Source organism: Lissotriton helveticus, chromosome 7 (assembly GCF_964261635.1).
Source record: "Lissotriton helveticus chromosome 7, aLisHel1.1, whole genome shotgun sequence".
Classification (NCBI taxonomy): Eukaryota; Metazoa; Chordata; class Amphibia; order Caudata; family Salamandridae; genus Lissotriton; species Lissotriton helveticus.
In genome coordinates this window covers 1,097,899,765-1,097,925,348 of record NC_136068.1, presented here as the reverse complement: position 1 = coordinate 1,097,925,348, position 25,584 = coordinate 1,097,899,765, and the positions used below count along the sequence as shown (strand labels likewise).

Genomic DNA, 25,584 nt, shown 5'->3' with positions numbered 1-25,584 from the left:
ACAGCTTTTACAGAAGTAATGAACAGGCAAGAGCGTTTAACAATGGTGGGGGCGATTTCAATATAGTGATGGACGCAACCACAGACCGATCAAGGAGCCGCTACACACATACAGGATGTTTGACACAAGAGGGAGTTAGATGGTTTCAGTCCATGGGATTGGTGGATTGCTGGTGGGACATACACCCCCAAGCCTCACAATACACGTATTACTCACATGCTCATGGCACCTATGCCCGCCTAGATCACATACTAGGTACGACGGAATTTAATAAATTGGTAGATGACGCAGACATCATCCCTGCCGCGATTTCAGATCACGACGCAGTGGTGATTTCAGTGCAGGTACCTCCATGGCGCTAATTCCTTTTGGGGGTGGAGACTGAGGGAGAGCATGCTATGTAAAGAGCCAGTGACGAAGCAGATCACCAAGTGTATTCAAGGCTATTTGGAAATGAACAATACCCCAGATATCTCTGAGGCCACCTTGTGGGAAGCACTGAAGGCGGTAGTAAGGGGCGAACTGATAGCCATCGCAGCGGCCGAGAACAGGGAGCGTAAAGATCAGCAGGACCAACTGGGGGCACCGGTAAAAAAAATTAGAAAGGGTCCATAGATGGACGGGGCGCCAAGGGCGTGGAGGCAACTGAAGGCAGCGAGGGTGCAACTAGCAGGGCTGGATCTCGACAGGGCGGAATATGCGGCTTTGAGGTTAAAGTACTCCTACTACATAGGCGGGGATAAGACAGGGCGAATGTTAGCGAACAAACTACGGGCCAAGACCCAAAAATCTAGGATCTACGTCATCAAGACTAGTACGGGGGAAGAATTAACAGAGGACGAGGATGTTGCGCAGGCATTCAGGGACTTCTACGCCACCCTATATCACGGGGAAGTTAGATCGGAGTGGCTGATGACATCGTACATGGAAGGGGCGCGCATAACTCAGATTTCTAGATAGGGCGGATCTGTTGAATTCCCCCATAAAACTCGAGGAGGTGATTGGGGCGATCTTGTGGCTTAAACTTCTTAAATCCCCGGGGCCGGATGGGTTTTCGGCAGGTTTTTGCAAGACCTTATGCCAGGTCTTGGCCCCTATATTGACAAGGCTCTTCAATTCATTCGGCGTGCCGGAATCGATCCCTTCTGCGATGCAGTTGGCATCCATTGTGGTGCTCCCTAAAACCAGCAAGGATAAAAAGTTATGTGGTTTGTACCGTCCGCTATCCCTCCTTAATGTGGACTTGAAACTGTTCACAGGCATATTAGCAGCGAGACTTGGCCCACTTATGCCCGGGATTATAGAACCGGGCCAAGCCGGCTTTAAGGTGCAACAAAGCGGGGACAGCGCTAAACGGGCTCTCCACCTCAAAGATAAAGCCCATCGTACGAGTATGAACGCCCTCCTCTTGACGGTGGATGTGGAGAAGGCGTTCGAATGGGTTCATTGGGGGTATTTAGAATGTACTTTGTCCCACTTTGGCGTTGGTAGCCGTTTTCGCTCGTGGGTGGCCGGTTGTTACACCTCCCCTAAAGCCACTATCCAGGTTAATGGGGTCTCTTCCCGTCCCTTTGCCATGCAGCGGGGTAGCAGACAAGGGTGCCCATTGTCGCCCCTCTTGTTGGCCCAAAGAGTGCGAGATAACCCGGACATCAAATGTATCCTATTAGGGGGAGAACAACATGTAAAAAGCCTCTATGCCTACGATATTCTGGCTTTCCTCCACTCGCCCGGGAAATCTCTCCCGTTTTTTAGGTCTCGTCTGTTAATCCCGCAAGGGATAATAGGCGAGAGTATAGTGAGCAAACCAAGGTTCAAACCATTGCGGATTTCGTCCAGTTCATGTGGTGCACTGGTGCGGAACGCATGTCCACATCAAAGCCATCAGCCTCCCTCCCACAGGCATCTGAAGCTTCCCCAGCGTGCGCTCGGCCTCAGGCATTCACCCCAGCCCGCGCTCGGCCTCACTTCTCCTCCCCCCTAATTCACCCCTGCTGTTTCGCTTTCACGGCCGCGAGGCCGTGCTCTATCTCATTCACACTTGAAAGGAATGCACCCCCAGTGCACAATGTTTTTATTTTACTGGTGGCGCACGATGACTTCATTCGGCCATCTTGCCCTCCTTTTCAATAATGCAAGGTTCAACCTTTTTTTACAAATAACTGTGTGATTCATTTACTATCATAAACCTTGTTTTGATATTTGAGGACCTGACTATCCCACATTGTCCTGCTTCTCTGACTTGAAAAACTTGTCCCGATATTTGTCAATCTATTACATGATTCTATCGCTATTTCGTCGATGTATTTAATTTCCAATGATGATTCGCTTTACCTTTATTTGAACTAAACACGGATTGCCCTTTCACCTGACATATAATCTCACTTTATCATATAAAATCCCTACGACCTCCTTCCTATCCCACTCGCTGGCGAACTAAACACGGATTGCCCTTTCACCTGACATATAATCTCACTTTATCATATGAATCCCTACGACCTCCTTCCTATATTCCTATCAGACTCGCTGGCTCCCCCCCCCCAGACTCTTGAAGCCAGCGCTTCCCTCCCACTCGCTCACTCCCCGCCCCCCACCCCCATCCGACTTGTTTTCCTACTGCACGTTGTGCTTTTCCTGACGTCTCCCTTGTTTCCGTCCTTGTCTCATCCTTTATCGCTTCCCTTTTACTCCTTCACTTCCTCTCTTTTTTTCCTTCTCTTTTTCTTGAACTCGTGCTGTCTTGGCGCCTGACACAAATCCCCATTGCGGCACTTCCAGCCCTGTCTGCTTCTAGGGTTTGAGCTTGCAGGTTTCCTACAGATCTCTGCAGCAGTGCCCGCTTCCTGTGACCGCTCTGTTAGGAAACCTCTCATGCAGCTTCAGTGCAACCAGGCGGTTTATTTCCTGCGACCCCTTGTACCTCAGTGTTTGGTATGTGCCGGTGGGAATTAGAATGCCTGCCACTTTTGTCCCCAAAAACTTGGAGCAGGTTTTCAGAAATGCGTTTTCCTTGCCACCATTCCTTCTTCTTTCACCCGGTATTTACCTTATGCTTACATGACTATCTTTGATAAGACACAAGAACATTTTGCTATACAAACGTCCGCATTGTAGTCTTCCTCCCGGGTGAAGATCTTATACGTCAGCAGCATAGATGTCTAATCCTTAATGAGGTTTTCTAACAGAAGTGGTGAGAGTTCCTGCGGACAGCACTTGTTTATAAAAGCATCCTGTATGTATGTTGTATCATTATACTTTGTCAATTAGCCTTTCTTCTCTCTCAGCCTCACTCGCCCCTTTTCTCGCCCCTTCATTCGGCATTGCTTTTCTCTGCTATTTTATTCTTCTGTCATTCTATCCCTTTCTGTTTCAGTCGTCCTTCTCGCTGTGTTTTCTTTTACTCCCTCCCCCTTCTCCCCACTCCCTCATGTCTCTGATATGTTCCTTTGAATGAACCCATTTGCAGAACGTTCACCGCCCATTAAACTGCCTAGGGGGTTCCTATTTCATCTCTGTTTACATTTCCCTCCCCCTCGCACTTTCTTTTCTCTCCCTCTCTCGGCCCTTTGATGCTTGTTATCTTACTCTTGCGGAGCGGCTCCCATTGTACTGAGGCTGATTTCAGCCACTACAGCAGACTCGTGGCGGCGGGGGCGACATAAAGTGCCTTCATTCAAGGCTTATGTATTCGCACAGCTGCTCCCGCTGCACAAAAGGGAGGGGGCAGGGAGAGCCGGAGCGGGTGAGCCAAGCAGATAGCATAATGGCAGAACACAGATCCTGCATAATCGCAGGTGTGCGTGAGGCTTGCATAGACGCAGGCACTGATTGCGAACTTTGTGCTCTGAGTTGTCTCGGTGACTACCATTCATCTATACATCCATCCGTGTATCCACTCACTCACTCATCCATGCATCCATTCTTCCTACCACCCATCCATCCATCCACTCACTGAGCCTTCCATCCATCCCTCCACCCACCCATTCCGACCGTCCATCCATTCGTCCATGCATCCAGCCACTCACTGATCCATTCATCATCCATCCACTCACTGATAGATCCATTCATCCTTTCAACCTTCCATCCACTGACTGATCCATCTATCCCCTCACTGATCCATCTATCCCCTCACTGATCCATCCATCCCCTCACTGATCCATCCATCCCCTCACTGATCCATCCATCCCCTCACTGATCCATCCATCCCCTACTGATCCATCCATCCCTCACTGATCCATCCATCCCCTCACTGATCCATCCCCTCACTGATCCATCCATCCCCTCACTGATCCATCCATCCCCTCACTGATCCATCCATCCCCTCACTGATCCATCCATCCCCTCACTGATCCATCCATCCCCTCACTGATCCATCCATCCCCTCACTGATCCATCCATCCCCTCACTGATCCATCCATCCCCTCACTGATCCATCCATCCCCTCACTGATCCATCCATCCACTCACTGATCCATCCATCCACTCACTGATCCATCCATCCACTCACTGATCCATCCATCCACTCACTGATCCATCCATCCACTCACTGATCCATCCATCCACTCACTGATCCATCCATCCACTCACTGATCCATCCATCCACTCACTGATCCATCCATCCACTCACTGATCCATCCATCCACTCACTGATCCATCCATCCACTCACTGATCCATCCATCCACTCACTGATCCATCCATCCACTCACTGATCCATCCATCCACTCACTGATCCATCCACTCACTGATCCATCCACTCACTGATCCATCCACTCACTGATCCATCCATCCACTCACTGATCCATCCATCCACTCACTGATCCATCCATCCACTCACTGATCCATCCACTCACTGATCCATCCATCCACTCACTGATCCATTCATCCACTCACTGATCCATCCATCCACTCACTGATCCATCCATCCACTCACTGATCCATCCATCCACTCACTGATCCATCCATCCACTCACTGATCCATCCATCCACTCACTGATCCATCCATCCACTCACTGATCCATCCATCCACTCACTGATCCATCCATCCACTCACTGATCCATCCATCCACTCACTGATCCATCCATCCACTCACTGATCCATCCACTCACGGACCCATCCATCCATCCACTCACGGACCCATCCATCCATCCGCTCACGGATCCATCCATCCGCTCACGGATCCATCCATCCGCTCACGGATCCATCCATCCGCTCACGGATCCATCCATCCGCTCACGGATCCATCCGCTCACGGATCCATCCATCCGCTCACGGATCCATCCATCCGCTCACGGATCCATCCATCCGCTCACAGATCCATCCATCCGCTCACGGATCCATCCGCTCACGGATCCATCCGCTCACGGATCCATCCATCCATCCGCTCACGGATCCATCCATCCATCCATCCACTCACGGATCCATCCATCCATCCACTCACGAATCCATCCATCCATCCACTCACGGATCCATCCATCCATCCATCCACTCACGGATCCATCCATCCATCCATCCACTCACGGATCCATCCATCCATCCACTCACGGATCCATCCATCCATCCACTCACGGATCCATCCATCCATCCATCCACTCACGGATCCATCCATCCATCCATCCACTCACGGATCCATCCATCCATCCGCTCACGGATCCATCCGCTCACGGATCCATCCATCCATCCGCTCACGGATCCATCCATCCATCCATCCACTCACGGATCCATCCATCCATCCACTCACGAATCCATCCATCCATCCACTCACGGATCCATCCATCCATCCACTCACGGATCCATCCATCCATCCACTCACGGATCCATCCATCCATCCATCCACTCACGGATCCATCCATCCATCCACTCACGGATCCATCCATCCATCCACTCACGGATCCATCCATCCATCCACTCACGGATCCATCCATCCATCCACTCACGGATCCATCCATCCATCCACTCACGGATCCATCCATCCACTCACGGATCCATCCATCCACTCACGGATCTATCCATCCACTCACGGATCCATCCATCCACTCACGGATCCATCCATCCACTCACGGATCTATCCATCCACTCACGGATCTATCCATCCACTCACGGATCTATCCATCCACTCACGGATCTATCCATCCACTCACGGATCTATCCATCCACTCACGGATCTATCCATCCACTCACGGATCTATCCATCCACTCACGGATCTATCCATCCACTCACGGATCTATCCATCCACTCACGGATCTATCCATCCACTCACGGATCTATCCATCCACTCACGGATCTATCCATCCACTCACGGATCCATCCATCCACTCACGGATCCATCCATCCATCCATCCATCCATCCATCCATCCATCCATCCACTCACTCACGGATCCCTCCACTGAACGCCACAGCACCACTGAACACCACAGCACCACAGCACCACTGAACGCCACAGCACCACTAAACGGAACAGCACCACTAAACGGAACAGCACCACTAAACGGAACAGCATCACTCAGCACCACTCAACGCCACAGCACCACTCAACGCCACAGCACCACTCAACGCCACAGCACCACTCAACTTCCACAGCACCACTCAATGCCACAGCACCACTCAATGCCACAGCACCACTCAATGCCACAGCACCACTCAATGCCACAGCACCACTCAATGCCACAGCACCACTCAATGCCACAGCACCACTCAATGCCACAGCACCACTCAACGCCACAGCACCACTCGCCACCACTCAACGCCACAGCACCACTCGCCACCACTCAACGCCACAGCACCACTCGCCACCACTCAACACCACAGCCCCACTCAATACCACAGCCCCACTCAATACCACAGCCCCACTCAATACCACAGCCCCACTCAATACCACAGCCCCACTCAATGCCACAGCCCCACTCAATGCCACAGCCCCACTCAATGCCACAGCACCACTGAATGCCACAGCACCACTGAATGCCACAGCACCACTGAATGCCACAGCACCACTCAATGCCACAGCACCACTGAATGCCACAGCACCACTCAATGCCACAGCACCACTGAATGCCACAGCACCACTGAATGCCACAGCACCACTGAATGCCACAGCACCACTGAATGCCACAGCACCACTGAATGCCACAGCACCACTGAATGCCACAGCACCACTGAATGCCACAGCACCACTGAATGCCACAGCACCACTGAATGCCACAGCACCACTGAATGCCACAGCACCACTGAATGCCACAGCACCACTGAATGCCACAGCACCACTCCACGCCACAGCACCACTCCACGCCACAGCACCACTCCACTCCACGCCACAGCACCACTCCACGCCACAGCACCACTCCACGCCACAGCACCACTCCACGCCACAGCACCACTCCACGCCACAGCACCACTCCACGCCACAGCACCACTCCACGCCACAGCACCACTCCACGCCACAGCACCACTCCACGCCACAGCACCACTCCACGCCACAGCACCACTCCACGCCACAGCACCACTCCACGCCACAGCACCACTCCACGCCACAGCACCACTCCACGCCACAGCACCACTCCACGCCACAGCACCACGCCACGCCACAGCACCACGCCACGCCACAGCACCACGCCACGCCACAGCACCACGCCACGCCACAGCACCACGCCACGCCACAGCACCACTCCACGCCACAGCACCACTCCACGCCACAGCACCACTCCACGCCACAGCACCACTCCACGCCACAGCACCACTCCACGCCACAGCACCACTCCACGCCACAGCACCACTCCACGCCACAGCACCACTCCACGCCACAGCACCACTCCACGCCACGGCACCACTCCCCGCCACGGCACCACTCCACGCCACGGCACCACTCGCCGCCACGGCACCACTGAACGCCACAGCATCGCTCGGCACCACTGAACGCCACAGCATCGCTCGGCACCACTGAACGCCACAGCATCGCTCGGCACCACTGAACGCCACAGCATCGCTCGGCACCACTGAACGCCACAGCATCGCTCGGCACCACTGAACGCCACAGCATCGCTCGGCACCACTGAACGCCACAGCATCGCTCGGCACCACTGAACACCACAGCATCGCTCGGCACCACTGAACACCACAGCATCACTCTGTGCAACCATTCAATTCAACAACAACTGGTTCAAATATGTTCTCTCAATGTTTCAAGCTTTTATTACAAATGTCACCAAAAAAAGTTAATATTTCCCTTCTGTTCTTGGATTTTTGTCACAATAAAATACAAAGAACATAATCTTCCCAAAAGTTATTTACAAAAGTTTAAGCTATTGCCATTATAAATTACAATAACTTTTATTTAAGTATTAATTATTTAAAAAAAAAAAATGCCATTGTTATTTGTAATATCAATACATCTAAGTCATGTAAATACAACACATATTGCATTACAAATGCTATAGATGTCACATTTGCAAAAGTTAAAACTATTGGCATTGTAAATGACAAAGCTATTAATTTCGCTATTTTCAAAACCAACCCATAAATAAAAAATTGGTCATTTACAATACCAATAGCTCAAACTTTCCTAATGCGAGACCTATTGCATTGCAAATGCTTGTTTTACAAGAACTGGAGTCTTTTGAGAGTGTCTCGGGATTTAAGGTTAATATCGGGAAGTCTCAGATCCTCCTTCTGGCTGGAACGTCCGATCCGGATCCGGCGACGAGGCGCTGCGGCGACTCGGAGATCCAGATGGCGGAAACTATCCCATACTTGGGACTGGATCTGGCACTGATGATAGCACAGACGTTCAGGCTTAACCACACGAAACCTGCAAAGCAGATTGGAAAAGATTTGAATGGCTGGAGGCACCACCACCACCACCTGTCCTTATTGGGCTGTGTGGCGGCAGTCAAAATGACAATCCTGCCCAAAGCACTCTACTTATTTCAAACATTGCCGGTTTCGCCGCCTAAAGACACCCTCACTCGATTACAGGCGGATATATGACATTTTGTCTGGGCAGGGGTGCATCCTCTGATGCGCAGAGAATTGGGCTACTTGCGAGTGGAGGAGGGGGGGGGGCTGGGCATCCCGAATCTCCTAAACTACTTCCGGTCAGCCCAGCTGCGATACCTAGTGGAGCTGGGATGAGTCCGAAAAGAGATGGTTATTTCAGGACAGGGCGCTAGCAGGGTTGACCTTATGGAAGATTCCATTTTTAAAAAGGGCAGACAGGTTGCAGAGTTTATGGAGGCATGGGCGTAGGAAGTGTGGGGGACGCGGGGGACATATCCCCCCTGATTTTCTAGTGGAGGGGACATGGGGGACAAGGGTGGGGGGGACGAGGGGACGAAATAACTTGCCCTCTCTCTCCTATTAGTTGCTGGGCCATTGACACGTAAAAAATCACTATTGCTTTGACGTGCCAATGGCCCTGTACTTGACCTGTGTGACTTTACCTTTTGTGTGCTGCAAAGCTCCAGGAATCATTTCACACCTCGTTCTCGCTACCCCGGCTGCCTGCAGTCTGCACTTCAGGACAAAGTGAGAGAAGTCGTTTGTTTATTGCTGTCTGCATCCTGCCCTTCCCCAGCACCGACCTGACCTTATTCACACTACCTGCGCAATTCAGTCACTCTAAGGCTACTGTTCTGCTTAAATGTTTATTTTAAGCAGTTTAAACTCACCCTGGAACATTAAAACAAATTAGCATTAGTCGTAGTCTAAGCACGCATCTGGGTTTTGTTGTGACAGATGTGTTAGTCTGTCCTAATACTTACACAAATAATTGAAATACCACTATTTTGTCTTTTTTTTTTTTTATAGCGCTACTCAACCCCATCCAGGGTGTTGGAGCGTTGTACAACACTCATACACATTATACTTTAACAATAAAACAAATGTGTAAATCCTTTTACAGGATGTGTTCCATAAGATAGTGAGCATTACAAGGTGTAGGAGTCACATGTGCTTTAATTAATGGGTTACGGTGCAATATTCGAAAGATTACAATGTATGAAACGCAAGGACTTTAAGGATCTTTGTTAAATGCAGTAACCCACTTACCCAGCGACATAAAAAAATCTATCATCTGTGTGTCACATGATGTGCTCTGTGGGAGACATATTAACCCTCTATGCTACTCTGATTAAAAACTGGAACTAGACAAAATCCTTGTCTCTCCAGCAAGTGCATTAACCTCCAGAATTATCTCACCATTATTTCCTCAGATTTACTGGATACATATTGATCTCAGCAGCAGGTCCCTTAGCCCCATGAGATATTTTAAAATGCAAACTTAGTAACCAATTAAGCAGAACAGATTTACTGCCACATTTCTCCTTGTTGTTGATTTCTTTCTGCCAGAGTTTGAATTAATAAATGTCTAAGTGGAGGCCAAGATCTTGCGCCGGTGTTGCATCACTTTTTTTGACCCAGCTCCAATGCAAAATCTTATTTGTTAAATATTGTAATGCGCTCACATGTACTCATGATAGAACCACTTCACGTATGAGAGGTCATAGAATCTGATGTCATTTTTTGTGATATCACTTCCTGCGAGGTCATGTGCGATGTCACACACTGTGATGTCACTTAGAATGACACATAAAAATCCTTCAAAATAATCAGGTAAGTAGCACAAATATACACTGGTTTCCATGGGGAGACCAAACCATAAACTAAGAAAGTGGAATGCGAACTACAAAGGACAACAGAACTTGAATCAGAAGACTGAGTTGCTAGGGAGACAAGGAACCACCCAAGGTACGTACCCAGGAACCCCACAGAGGCTGTGGACAAAGTGGAAACACAGCTGCATGCCCAATGGAAGTCAATGGAGAAGTCGCAGTTGCAATTTTAAAGAAGGACCCTTCCCAAAGGACCCCGGAGAGACCCTTTGTAAGACTGGAGGTTGGAGATGCTCCGGGAACCAGGTTACTTGCACCAGAAAAGCCGGGTGCATAGGGGTGATGTGACGTTGGAACCTGCCTTAGACAAAAATGGGAGACTCCGAAGATGATACCTCTGGGGAGGCCTGTGAAGGAGTCCAGTGGAATCCAAGAGTGGATTTTTGAGGAAGGAAACCTGCAATTAGAGGTGACAGTCTATGCCACTCAGTAGTGACCAGGAGGCACGGAAGCACAAGGCCCACCGATGACAGGAGGTTGAAGAGTGAAGACTGTGACATTGTTGCTGCAGCTATGAGAACCAGGCAGCGTTGAGGAAGACCAGGAGCCAAGCACGAGCTGTCCCATATCCGGTTTTGGTGTTCAGGTGGTCGGAGTCCAGTGGGAGCAGCAAAAAGCCTTAGTAGCCGCAACTAGCGTGGTGAGCAAAAAGATGCAAACATTGGGACCAGCAAGGTCCAAGGGACTCAACAAGTGTAGGAGAGTCAGAGCAGGCCCGTGCAATCAGGGGAGCCCACTGAAGGAAAGGAATATCCTCAAGAGGACCCACAGGCCAAAGGCACAGAAGTTGCAAGAGGACCTCAGGCAGCTCACCAAAGATGGAGATCCACGGTGCAGAGGATGCAGTGAGGATGCTGATTTTTAAGGGATGAGGTGCTAGAAGCCGGTGCCTCTTATAGCCTGAAGAGTTCTAGAGTGCAGAGCCAACAATCCTTGGCAATGGAAAGTCAACATGGTGCACAGGGGTCTGGTCCCAGCAGCTTTAACAAGGGATAATGTCCTCACAATTTCAGAGAAGACAGGTCAGGCCTCTAGGGAGCTGCAGAACCACCACCTGTGTTGCTGGACCTTGGGAAGTCTGCAGCATGACCGGTCAGCTTCGTTGCGGTGCCTGCAGATGTAGGGAAGTGACTTCTTCACCCCAAGGGAGATCACTTTGGATGTCCTTGATGCCCACAGGCCTTCTGGACGAAGCACAGAGACAGAAGACGCAGAAGACTTGAAGAACCGGGAAACCAGGAGCAGCAAGAGTCTTCCTTGATGCACTCTCAGTTCCAGTTAAAGTCCGAAGAAGTCCAAGTGTCCAGATGTTCGAAGAATGTTTTGGTTTCAGAAGTGAGTCTTGTTCCATGACGAATCTGAGGACCCACCCACAGGGGAGCCCATAGGGAAAGAGTTGGTACAACTTTGTGGTTCCTCCCAGAAGAGGGGCTGGACAGAGGGGAGGATACTCCCCTGTCCTTTTTCGAGTTTCGCACCAAAGCGAGAACCAAAGGTTCCTGATCTGGCTCAAACTGGAGTATGCATGGAAGGCATCAAATCTGCCCTTCAAAGCAGTCTGGTGGCCCTGGAGGGCACCCCCATCCCAGCCCAATACACTAAGTACTGTCTAGGAGGTGGTCATACCGCCCAGTGACAGAAAACCTATTGTTCGACCTTTCCCTGCTCAAGCTAAGCTCAGCAGCAGGAGCACAAAATCATGTCTGTGGTCGACAGAAGCACAAGCTTGCTGGCAGACCTTGAAATGCTATTATCAGGAGTCTGTCCCTTAAGGAGTCCCCCAGTACATGGGATCATATTCCAGCACTGGAATCGGTTGCAGGGGTATGATTCCATGATGTTTGATTACTCTAGGTAATATCTTTTTAGAGGAACAGCATCCACATTTGCTTGATTGATCTGACTGGGCACTGCTGCTGGACCTCTTCAAAAAGCCCTCTAGTCCCCTCCTTTGATAAACTGATGCCAAATATGACCAGGTTCAGTGCAGCAGTATATAGTTAGATATCTTGTAACAACTGATGTCTACTACATACCTTAAAATGGCTGACCACACTTACAAAGCCTGCAAAATCGTCTCTGGGATTTGTATTGGTGTTCTGCTCATCCTCAAATTTGTAACCAAGCACCCTGCCTTCCATAGGGGTGACTTAAGTGCAGTGACCTCAGATATAGAGAAACTTATATCTGTCATGAGAGGTGCAAGCAACATCTCACAAAGGCTGCAATGGCAGGCATGTAGCTGGAGTTTAAGTGGCCTCTCATAGGTGGCACATGCTGCAGCCCATGAGAGCACCCTGGTGTACCCATGCCCTGGGTACCTTAGTACCATACACTAGCAACCTACCAGGTACACCAGTAGCCAATTGTGAATTTACCAAAGTACTTACCAGAGCCAATTTTGGGGAGAGAGCCCAGTTGCTGGGGTCCCGATTAGCAGGATCCCAGCAGACTACCGTCAAAACACGCTTACACCAGGCAAAAATTGGGGTTAACGATGGAAGCAGATCCTACTTACCTACACAACCCCCCACCAAATGTAAGGACATGAGATAGCCTTGCCCAGTTGAGCCTTCTTTTTCTAAGTAGAAATATCTGGAAAGTCCATATATGTTGGCATGGTTTTACTCCAAGGTCTATGTTCCACTGTATAGTCAATCCCTTGTAGATAAATACACCACCTCAAAAGTTTAGGGTTTTCATCCTTCATCTGTTTAAGCCATAAGAAGGGATTGTGGTCTGTCCGAACAATGAAGTGATTGCCAAAGAGGTATGGCCTCAACTTCTTCAAGGTCCAGACCATAGCAAAGGCCTCCTGCTCAAGAGCTGACCAACGCTGGTCCAGGGAAGTCAACCTTCTGCTTATAAACGCTACTGGTTGATCATGGCCCTCTGCATTAAGCTATGACAACACTGCACCTACCCATATCTCAGAAGCATCTGTATGGACAATGAATGGTTTGGAGTGGGACCCACCAACATTCCTTGCTTCCTCAGCAGCAGCTTGCTGTCTGAGTTGTTCAAAAAGGGGCAGGCCTTCTGCTCCAGACTCAAGGCTTCCTTGGAAGGAACCTTGCCCCAGTAGCTCTGCCTTATCAGGGCTAAGCTCCTCTGTGACAAGGTTCTGAGATCCAGCCCCCTCATGAGGCTGATTCTCACTGGGAGACTTAGAGGAGGATAAATATTTACCCTTCCTGCTCCTTCTTTTGGGAGCAGGCAGGTCCATTATTCTCAAGATCCAGGGCTCCCCTCGCGTCTAACGTCTTGGACTGAGCTCAACTGACAGCAAACACACAGACTGAATTTCTCATAAATTCTGCATGAGTCAATTACTCCCCGTCAGACCAAGCTGACGTTTCCCAATCTTTGCCCAGTAGGCAATCCACAGGTAGGTCTCAGGATACCACAACTCTCTTTGGACCAGTTACCCTCCTCCAGATGAGATTACCAACTGCCATGGAATGATCTGTCCTGCCCATTGATGAGAGGCTGTTGTCTGCACTTGCCCAAGTTAGTGGGACTTACAATAAGGGTGGGAAGCTCAGTGCCACCATCACAGACTAAATCAGTCTGAGTGGCTGTTCTGACTAGGCCAGAACCCACTTCAGTACCCAAGGTTAACTCCGCTAAACTATTGGGGGCAATACTACTACTACCAGTGGTATTACTAGGGGCACTAGAAGGTTGAGGGGTAGTAGTAGCTGTATTGGTGCTAGACTTAGAGCAATTAGCATCACTTGCCCTGTGGCCTTTTTCCTTACACAAATAGCACCAAGGTTTTGTGTTAGAGGAGGAAGAGGAATGGGTACTACCCCCAGAGGAAGATTTTTGGGGACCTTCAGAAGACTCTTTTTTTTTTTTTTTTTAATTTATTTATTATTTTTTTTTAGATTTCTCCCCACCTTTCGCCTGGGCCTTAGAAGCACCTTGCCTCTTCTGATCACGACCACCATGAGACTTTTGTTGCACCCTGATACAGACCCACATGTCTGCCATCTTTCCCAATTCTTGGGTAGAGGTCAGATCCGAGTCCACCTGGTACTGGTGCAGGTGCTGATTTTAAAAGACACACAGATGATGGACGGAATGCAGAGCAAATCATACATTCATTCCCAGTCAATATATATGGGTTTAATCCAGCATTCTTTTGCTCACCATGCCACCTCAGTTTAGACCTAGCCATATGATAATCAGGCTTGACTCTGTGCCTCATGGGACCAGTCCAACCCAAACCGCCATGCTAGTCCTCCCTGGACTGGAAGCAAGCATCCTGGGACCAGATTCGGGGCATAACCCCTCATCAGCCAGTAACACAGTGAGCAGGTGCTGATTTTGACAGTTATTAAGGATAGCTCACTAACAAGTAAATTGTTCAGTCCCTCATAATCATGCACATTACTTCCCTGAAGCAGCCTTCTAGAGCCATAATAGCACTATCTACAAAACATACCCAGTCTTGAGTGAGTACATTCTGTGTGTCCCTAAACTTAATCCTGTATTGCTCAGTGGTTAACCCAAACCCATCTATGAGGGCAGTCTTCAAGACTTTGTAATTGTCTGTATATCCTTCCTTTACAGTCAAGAGTGTGTCCCTACATTTGTTAGTAAAGGAGAACCACAGGATAGCTGCCCTCTGCCCTTGAGGAACATTCTGAACTTTACATGCCTTCTATAAAGCAGTAATCCACTTATGAATGTCATCACCCTCCTGGTAAGGAGGGACTATTCAGTTCAAGTTCCCAGTGTCAAAGGACTGTTCCCTAACTCTAGGTGTACTAGTGCTACCACCATGGGATTCTAATCCCAAATTTTTCCCAGCCCTCTGGACTTTTAGGGTTTCCTTGTCTTGGGCGAACTGTTCCTGCTTGATTCTGAGCAGGTAGTATTCCCTTTCTGAAGAATCTTCCCTCTTGCTATAGATGGAGGTCCATATTGAAGTGACAGAGGACGTAGAATTAACTGAGGAGGACCTGGACCCCCCTGACTCCTTTGTATCCTCCCAGGAGGATTAAAGGGGTCCTACCGCTAAGGCAGCCCTCTGGGTCAAAATAAATATTCCCTGATGAACTAGAGTTCTCCAGTAAGGGGTCTTCAGAATCCTCCTGGACATGCTCAGAAGCAGAGTCATGCGTGTTGGACACCCCTGGCTCATCTTCTGGAGCGTCACTACCTATATCCCGTTATCCAAGTTATCCTGCCCATATGACCTTTTTTCTTGGTAGCAATACCTATTGCCCAAAGATTGCTTCACTGTTAATACGTAACTCTCCAAATGTCATTTGTAAATAAATCATCATAGTCTTGAGCAAGGCCTCCACACCTTCAATCATTGTTTCAATTAAATGCTTATTTTTTGGGCGCGAATAATCCTAGCATGAGGCACATTTGCTAGTTTTGAGTATTTTTTGAGCCTACCATATAACAAAGTTTGTAACCTTCCACCCACTGTATTCATTTGTAAGCTTCACTTACAAACACTATGGTTCTTGTGTTTATTACTAACAACTCATACCTGAGCTTTGCCACACACCTCATCCTGCTTATCTTACTATATCTATCTTCTGTGAGCATCTCATATGTGTCTCGCCTCACAATGCATGGTTTCTTTTACATTGGGAAGCATCTTCCACACAAACACAGTACATCTAATTTTTTTTAGCATCCCACACAAGGTTAATTCTTATTGCAAATGTATCTCATGGGGCTTCTTATACGTTTGTGCAAGATAATGTGGTTTGAGTACACTCTACACTCATAACATGCATCTGCAATAAAACTTCTCATAGATTAGACAACAAAAGTTTTGGTATTGTGTTGTATATTTTGCAATGCATTATGGTTTTCTCCACCCTCCAGCCTCAGGCATGCAGGCGATAAACTTGAGAAACCATTCTCACTCTCCTTCTTGTGTCCTGCTAAACCATAGTTTTCCAAAATGTATCTGACTGAATTCAATATTCAAACAGACACACAGAATCCTATACAATACTATTAGACCTGCCAGCCTTAGGGTGGTCATCCTCCAAACTTTTTGGCTGCTTACCTCCTTTTTCTGCTGATTATTTGTTGTTAGCCATAGGACTCTGAGTAACTTATCACTGCTGACCAGCGTTATATTGCATGTTCTTCTCCCCTAAACATGGTAATATTGGTGTATACACAACTGGCAAATGTTATTTACTTGTAAGTACATTGTGCAGTGGTATACCATATACCCAGGGCCGTAAATTAAATGCTACTAGTGGGTCTGGAGCACTGATTGTGCAACACACGCAAGTAGCTCTTTAAACATGTCTCCGGTCTGCCATTGAAGAGCCTGTTTGTGCAGTTTTACTGCCACCTCGACTTGGTATTAAAAACTCCTTCCCAAGCCTTAAACTTCTCTTTTATTACACATACATCACTTCTAAAGTAGGCCCTTGATAGCCCATAGGGCAGTTTGCTATGTTACTAAAAGGTAAGACATGTACTTTTAGGTTTTGCATGCCTATGTAGTGAAAAACACCTACATTCATTTTTCACTACTGTGAAGCATAATCAACTCATAGATTAACATTGGGAATTCCTAATTACTTTCTTTTAAGCTGTAATTCATGGTTAGAAAGGAGTAGCTGTGCTATGTTTACATCTTTGGAATCGCAATGATAAATCCTCTCTACTGGTAAGGCTGGATTTCATATTACTATTTTAGACATGCTACTTTTACAAGGTGAACATTTCTATGCTCTTACAGCTGTGTGTGCTTGTAGCTTGTCTCCAATAAACTCCAATATTAATCCAATTGCATTTTGAGGTTTAGGAATGTCACAAAGAGTATTTAGTTTATTCTTCCTTTTTTTCGTCCCACCTTTGTTGCTTGGTGCATTCAAATGTAAGGTTCAAAAACAGGTTTTTCACATTTGGTCTAACTACTTTGTGAATGTAAATAATAATTAAAGCATACTTGCAAACTGTGACTACATGCCTGCCTTTATCAATGTTTCACTACAAAACCATGCGATTGTATTAGTTTAACCGAGCAGCGTATGGCTCCTAGACAATGGGCGATTTGTATAGGGTCACTGGGAAGTCCAAAAAGTTTGTCTTTGTCCCCCCCAGAAATTTAGTGTCTCCTACGCCCCTGTATGGAGGTCTCCCGTAACAAGGCCAGTTATGGAGGCATGGGACAAGGGGGCTACTAAGCTATCCCTCGCGTCATTCCCCTCCCCCTTGACACCAATATTAGATAATCAGGAGTTCATTCCGGGTCTAGATAGCAGAGCATTTGCGGAATGGCACAAGATACCATGCAAGGCGGCGGGCCATATGTTTGATCTAGACGGCATAGTACCATTTGCACGGCTGGGACTAGACCACGCACTGCCTGAAACGGAGCGTTTCCACTGTACGCAAATTAGGCACTGGTTGCTTCATCCTGAAGTTCAACCGCAGGTACGATGCAAATTAAAGTGCTATGAAAAATAGTTGCTCACTAAAAGGGATGACAAGAAATTAGTCTCAGAGCTGTATGACATGATCAGCCACAATCCCCCCACACAGCCCATCGCTAGCCAGAAACGCTGGGCCATAGAACCCGGGCGGGAGTTGTCACAAAAGTGATGGGGCGAGATATATTACAGGGCTAAGAACACTGCAAGAAACACAGCTAGCAAAGAAACCGCCATTAAAATAGCCACGTATTGTTACCTTACCCCTGTACGCCTTAACAAAGGGAACACGGAACGTAGCCTCACTTGTTGGTGCAGCTGTGGAGTGGAGGGCACCCTATTGCACTGACTGTGGGACTGCCCTGTGTTAGCATCATACTGGCCAAAGATACTGGACGAGATAGATGTCGGGTTCGAACCGCAGATGCCACGATTCCCGTCATATTTAATCCTGGGACTGCCTAATGCATTGATGTTCCCGCTGAAATCGTGAAAAGGGAAACAGATGGGCTTGGCATTATCTCACTGGGGAACTCCTGGGTTGCCTCCACAAGATTTGGCATATTCTGGAGATGGAAAGGATTCATGCCTACCTCACAAACTCTGAAAATTACATTCAATGTTGTGCGGAAACCGTTCCTCCAACTGTAATCCTCAGAGTACGGGGGTGGGGGCTGGGGGGAGGGGGGTGGAGAGCGTGTTCCGTTGCAGTTCAAGATTATTGTACTTTTTTCCTATGTCAATGATCGCTATGTGTATGCTATGTAGGAGACGAACATACATGAGCGGATGGCAGTGATCTGTAAAGGCAGTTCTGGCTACGGAATAGTGTGAACCTGTCAGATGTGTAATGTTACAATTGCTGGTAAACACAGTTGAACCTAAAAGCATCAAGTGGAAATGAAGCAAAACCTTGTTTCCATAAACGGAACACCCTAATTCTAAGCTGAAGTTGTGGATAGGATAGGGAATTTTTCAACCAGTTGGTATCAGTAATATAGTATCAAAAGTGGAACCGAATAAAGGTTCTAATTAGAATCGAAGAAAAGCAGTGGCTCTCGAGATTACCTCTGTGAGCAGGAACGTAAGGTGCATTGATCTCAGAAGATGAGACGACGTCTGCCTGCAAAGGTAGACAGAGGCAATTGCTCTAACTAACAAGCTGCACACAGTTAAAACACAATATTTCGTCCTACCTTTACAATCTTCAGGTCTCCAACGGAGCGATGACCAATCAAAAAATCTGTGTTCTTTCTGTGTCTGGTTTTTGCCTCCTTTTCATGGAGTAATACAGTGCTAACTCTTCCTCCCACCACGACCTTCATGACATCACACAAAAGAGCATTGACAGGTGTTGAGGTTTCTGTCCAATTCACTATACTACAACCGTCAAAATGTAAGCCAGCAAAGAATAACATTTTAAATAAGTACACAGTGACTTTTGTATCTGAAACAGAGTATTTTTATGCACAAGCAGCGGAAATACAATATTTATTTCAAAAAGACGCTGAACACCTAGGCCTGCTCACTCTAACTTTAAATGCCCTTTGGCTAGCTAAAGTTAATCAAATATGTATATGGTTCACTATGCTAAATATAAATGTGAACATAATGAAAATAATAAGTGACATCATTTAAGTACATAATCAATAAATCATGCGTAAATCACATGTGCTAGAGTTGATGTGGGACACGGATTAACATGCTATTAAAGCACAAATAAAAATGATTTTATGTCCTCAGATTTTACATTTTAATCACTACTCATTACACCCTCCTCCAATCTTGACTTGCCTGAGACAGCTAACTGGCCTTCCATGTGAGTGTATTAAGGCAGTGTCACTTGCAGACTGCTTTGACACAGCAGGGTTTGTTTTTTTTGTAAATAGTTTTTATTAGCATTTCATTGTATAATACAGTACAGTCAAAACAGCGATCTCATAAAGAAACATCATGCTACTTGTACACCATGACGTGCATTATAGCCTGGTCATATCATAGAACCTATCCACCCTTTTATTAGGCAACATCACTGGTGTGAGAAGGTACATGGGTATAGAGCATGTGTCCATGAGAGATAGTCTGTGGCATGTACTGAGGCCGCGCTTAGGCTCTCAACGCTTGCACAGTAGGTGACATGCATCTATGTTTGAAAATCACAATTTGAACTCTTCTAAACAGGGAGGTAGGACAGGGGTACACTGTGACTATATTGGCGTCGCATAATATGAGCCAGCGGAATTAAGATCTCTGATGTAAGGATCTGGTTGTGTGGCACTGAGAGGGGGCAGGCAAGGGCATCATTGACACAGCAGGCTGAGTGGCTCACGGGACCAACAAAACATTCTCTGGGTCCAGAAAAAAGATCCACACTCTGGTTCTCTAAGTCCGACCCATCGGGCAGTGCGTGATTGGCCAAAAGGCCAGTCAAAGCATGAACTGAGATAAAGAAGACAGGGAAACAATTTTTGTGTGCATAACAGTGTAAAGGCCTTCCCTCATTTATCTGTGCTTCTTTCTGGAGTTGTGCCTGGGTTCCAGATCTGTCATTGGTTTACAGCAACCTCCCATTACTGGTAAGTTATCTCTGAAGGTTAAATGTCATGTTGAAGTGCTTTAGGCTGAATGTGGTTTTTCGTGCAAACACGTCCCGGGGGCAAGTAATGTCATTGCCGATGCTTTGTTTGCATCTTTCTAGTCCAAATCTGGACAGTGCAAACACCGATTCTCATCCTTCTGATATTGATAAGTGAGTTGGGCAATCGTGGCATCTGTTGTTTGTGCAGTTGCGTTCACTGGTGCATTTTTAATATTTTATGCCAAGTACGTTGTGTCACAGTATGTTGTGCAACTTGTATTTGGTTGACATTCTTGTTGCAGCTGTGCTCTGAACGTATGCCAAGCAGGTATATACTATCTCTGTTTCACTTCTGAATTGTTTGATATTTTCGGTTTGTTTCAGGTTGCTGCAGAGTTTGGATTCAGTAATAACGGATTTTCTATCTATCTGAACAGAAACAAAACTGGAGAGATTTCTCCCTCGCCACAAAAGTCGCTCAACGTGCTGAAAATAAAGTGAGTACCCTATGTAATGCTGCCATTTACAAATGCTGGCATTTCAAATGTAAGACTGGAAGGATAATAGGAAACTGAATGGCTTTAGAATTGATATGAGTGGGGTGGAAGATCAGGGACACAGAAGTTCCCTTCTCTGCCAAAGCATGCCAGCTGATATTTTTAGAAGTTGCACAGATCATTTTATTTAAAAACCTTATGTTAATTATGTAGGTAGCAGATCATAGTAAAATTGATTGTAAGGTACTTTGAAGCCAAGCGTGTTGCTAGATCCAATACCATTCACGGTTGGGGTCCATTACTGCACTTTTTAAAAGGGATGTTTCCCAACTCAAGTACTTAAAACACACTATTTTACTGAGGGACAAAAATAAATTTGTCGATACTTCAGCAGTAAAAAAAATTACATGGTAACAATTTTATATAGAAAAGATAAACCTGGTATTTTAACCTTGCTGGTCGTTATGTTTATTTACTTACTTTTAAAGCACAGACTTAACTTTGCAGCGCCTTAGCAATTAACAGAGTAAATAAATGCAAATTACAAGAATGCAAATGACTGTCTGTAATCTCCATGAGTGGATCCAGACTCCCCCAACATAATCACTTTGCTATACAGAGCAGCTGGTTGCCAGTGGTTGAAGGCCTTATAAATAACATGAAACTTAAAAAAATCCATTGCCTCGGGAGAGAACCATTATAATAGAACTAAACAATTAGAAACGTGGCTATATTTGAGAGAACCACCATAATATAACTAGAGAAGCAGAAACATGGATCTATTTGAGAGTTCCAACCAGTAGTTCAGCTGTCTCATTTTTCTAAAACTTTCTCAGCTTAAAATGTTTTTGTTATTTGTCTTAACACTACTCCTTATAACTTTGTCTGGCACATCCCACCTAGCTGATGCCGTAGTTCACGTTTAACTGAGAAAAAATCGAATGTTTGATTTAATCTCAGCCACTCTTAATTAGTCTTGGTCTTATTCTAGTTCTTCATTTTCTTCCCACTTTGACGGACCAGACATGGATCACCCATTTGGAAATCAAACTTCTTCCTGCTTAAGTAGGCATGGTCCAGCCTGAACTGCTTAACCACATCCTCTGTGAATGAGAACATATGCAGTTCCAGACTGGTTTCAACCATGTAGACCTATTTAGTGAGGCGCAGCTTGATGTCTGATGCACAGACAGGGAAGGGGCCCACAATTGGCCTTACAATTGTACTTAAAAGTGTCTCACTTTGAAAAACATCAAAACGATGGGTGGAAAGCTTAAATTAATTTCAGCCACTGCTAATTATTCTGGCTGATCATATTCTTCTCTCTGTGCCACTAAGACTGGGACCAACCACACTCATGTCTAAGGCTCGAGTAATTTCCTGTCTTCCTTTCTGTGATTATTTTCTTGCATGCCTGTAGCTGGAGAGAGTCATTTCCATATGGGTTCATGCCTTTTGACTGCAGGGTCCTCTCATAAATCCTTGCCTCTTTGTCACTTGACATCTGACACACACACAATTTAGCTTCATCACCCGTTGCTTAACAGCAACTGTTTGTAAATTATGCATGTTTAAAATTCATTAAATCATGTGTGTTACCAGTGATTATCAGATTGGCCTTTACATATGTCAAGGATATTGTGATGTGCCAGCCTGATAAAAGCTTTTTTTTGTGTGGACATTTATGGACAAAGTGTAGGATTTTCTAGTCTCTTTTGCTGCACTCGGTTTCCTACGTTTTCTCTGTTCTTGTGTCTTTGATGCAGCTCTATGCTTGTATTCCCATAGGGGAATTTTTAGTGCTTCGGGTCAATGTGGATAGGTTTGGTTTGTGGGATTCATTTTTAATCGGGTCAAGGTAGTAGCTTTCTAATTGTTATTACTGTGCTTGCTCACTGCTTCATACTGATAAGGATGACCTGTAACTGTCTTTTCTCAACTGATTGGAGTGCAAGAGTTTATGGTATGCATATCCCCGCTCCACAAATCAAGCTAAATAGAGATATTGTCATGCACTGCGTCTAACTAACTCTTCAAATACGTTTTGTGGAGGAGACCTTTTTGTCATTCATGGAGACCAAAGCCCATTTGTGTATTGGCATATTTTGACGTGGTTTAAACGGGACTATATTGTCCTGGACAGGCTGGAATTTTTTTTTAAAAATTTGTAGTTTATAAGTGTTGACAGTCCTACTTGTGTCTACGGCAGCCTTACACTGTATTGTGAAATGTTATTCTACCACATGCTATATGAACACTGTCCTGTATTGTATGATACTATGAGCACAGTTAATAACAAGATTTTTTATAAAAAAAATTGTAGTTTAAAGTTTGGCAAATTTATACTGGAAACAATACTGATCCAGAGAGCGAGTCTTTATAGTATGTAGCTTCAAAAAGCCATAAGAACATATACAACAATTGATTTAAATCCCACTGTAAACTTCAACAACCCATTGAACACTCCTATGTCCTGAAATTAAAATGTGATCTCTCATCCAGTTCCTTCTTACTGATTGTCAACCAGATCTCAATTTTTTTTGTGTAGCAAATAGGAGCTGGGTTTCACTGGACGTTTTGGGGAGACATCTGCTCTACTTTTCAAATGTAATCTCTACACTCCTTTATACCTCTTTAGGACAATCCTTTGTGCAGCAACATCAACTGTTGCATGGCTAAACACTTATAAGTTCCCAAAGGCGAGACCTATTGGCTATGCCAAAGCTTGTTTATGGTGTGTTTATTGAAGCTCCTGGCAGCTTCACGGCAAAGCCACCAAGGTTGGGTATATTTTTTTCTTCTTTTTTCAATGGGTGCCAAAGAAGCATTTAGCATATTACTGTATTTCTTCGTATGTTATAGAAATAAACACAAGACTACAATGAAGGCTCCTTGTGTCGTCCTATTATTGTTCTTCAATGAAACGAATACTGGATTCTGGCCTTTATTACATTCCTTTTTCTGTTTCTGTGTGAAATCAAGGGGTAGATGGCGTTGAGCTCTTCTTTATATTCTTTCGTTTTTTCTCTGTCACCGAAATAACACTATAATTAAGTTGTTTTTAGTATCTGACTTTCATTTCACTTACAAACCAAAGGTGGGTTGTAATAAAGGCACTGGTGCTTTCAATATAGTCCAGCTTTTGTTTCTTATATTTATCTGACCATAAAGTTCTAACGCATTATTTGCAGGATTGTGTACATTAAAACCAGAAGTATTGGCTATGCCAATGCTTGTCCTTCTATTGTACACATCAACAGCAGGAAATAATCAACTTGCTTTGCCCAAAAACCACATACATTTGGTTTGAAAAGAGACTAAAAGGGGAAGGAGGCTGAAAGGAATCGTTTCAACACCGCTTCTTAGGTTTGGCTTAATGCATGCATGCTGCATTCCTTCATGCCAAGCCTTTTGGAGATAAGATAACAAGAAGTGACAAGGGTGTGCCTTGGCATCACAATGATATAGTGGCCAACGTTTTATTGGTGGTCGAGCTAGAATGAAAACACATCGCACCAAAAAATTCACCCAGTTTCCTTTGATTTATGTATTTATGTAACCTGTATCACATGCAACGAGTGCCAGCTTGTGAAATATCAATAACGATTGATTGCTGAAAATCTGTTATAACCTAACAGACTTAAAGAATTGAAAAGTTAATTTACTTTGTTGCATGAGGCAGTTACCCATAGAAAACAGAAATACTACATGTCCCCAAAACCAAACGTAGGCTTTACTTTTACGCCGACGTCTATATTTTATATGGGTTTAGCCAGTTCTGCCTTCATAGCGAACATCATTTTCATTCTGGGATGTACAGGATGCTGTTGTTTGTACACAACACCTATACTAGCATGCCTGTTTTTCTTCTTTGTCGATGCAGGGGAGCCACCCTAAATGTGTGTTTGCATGGGTATCATTTTTTTGTCTAAGCATGGGTGTTTTTATGTTTGTGGTCTGAAAACCTGTGTAAATTGGTGCTTTCATAGGTGTTGTTTGGGTGCCTAAATGCATGTCAGCCATGTGCAAACAAGGTATCTGCCTGTAGATGTATGGAATCCTGCAACTATCTTGTCTGCATGTATCCATTTTTCATTTGTTCCGCGAGAATGCCTTAATCAGAATACAAACCATGCTTATCAGTGCTTGCTTAATTTTTTCTTACTATATGCACCACTAGATGGGCTTCATTCACAAGTTATAGGTTTAGGTTTGGAAATCAAGTGGAATGAATGGAGCCTTGCACTGTAAAGAGGCAAACGCATGTGCACTGAATATTTTAAGGTGCACGATTCCTTCAAGGAAGGTTTTAATGGACTTAAAATCAAGACACTCGAGTTGTGTTTATTGATACTCTAGACCAGCAAAGATTGGGGCAGGAAAAAAGGCATTTTGTCAGATGTACGGGCATTTAGCTG

The 25,584-nt window shown here is 45.9% G+C and overlaps 1 protein-coding gene across 2 annotated transcripts in view; it reads left to right on the top strand.

Moving 5' to 3' along the window:
* Positions 1–25,584, top strand: part of NPLOC4 (NPL4 homolog, ubiquitin recognition factor) — a 652,620-nt gene that overhangs the window by 85,405 nt on the left and 541,631 nt on the right. For both annotated transcript variants that reach the window (XM_078654232.1, XM_078654233.1), the window contains exon 3: positions 21,054–21,166. In XM_078654232.1, the coding sequence (XP_078510358.1) occupies positions 21,054–21,166 (113 nt within the window). The remainder of the gene's footprint in view (positions 1–21,053; positions 21,167–25,584) is intronic.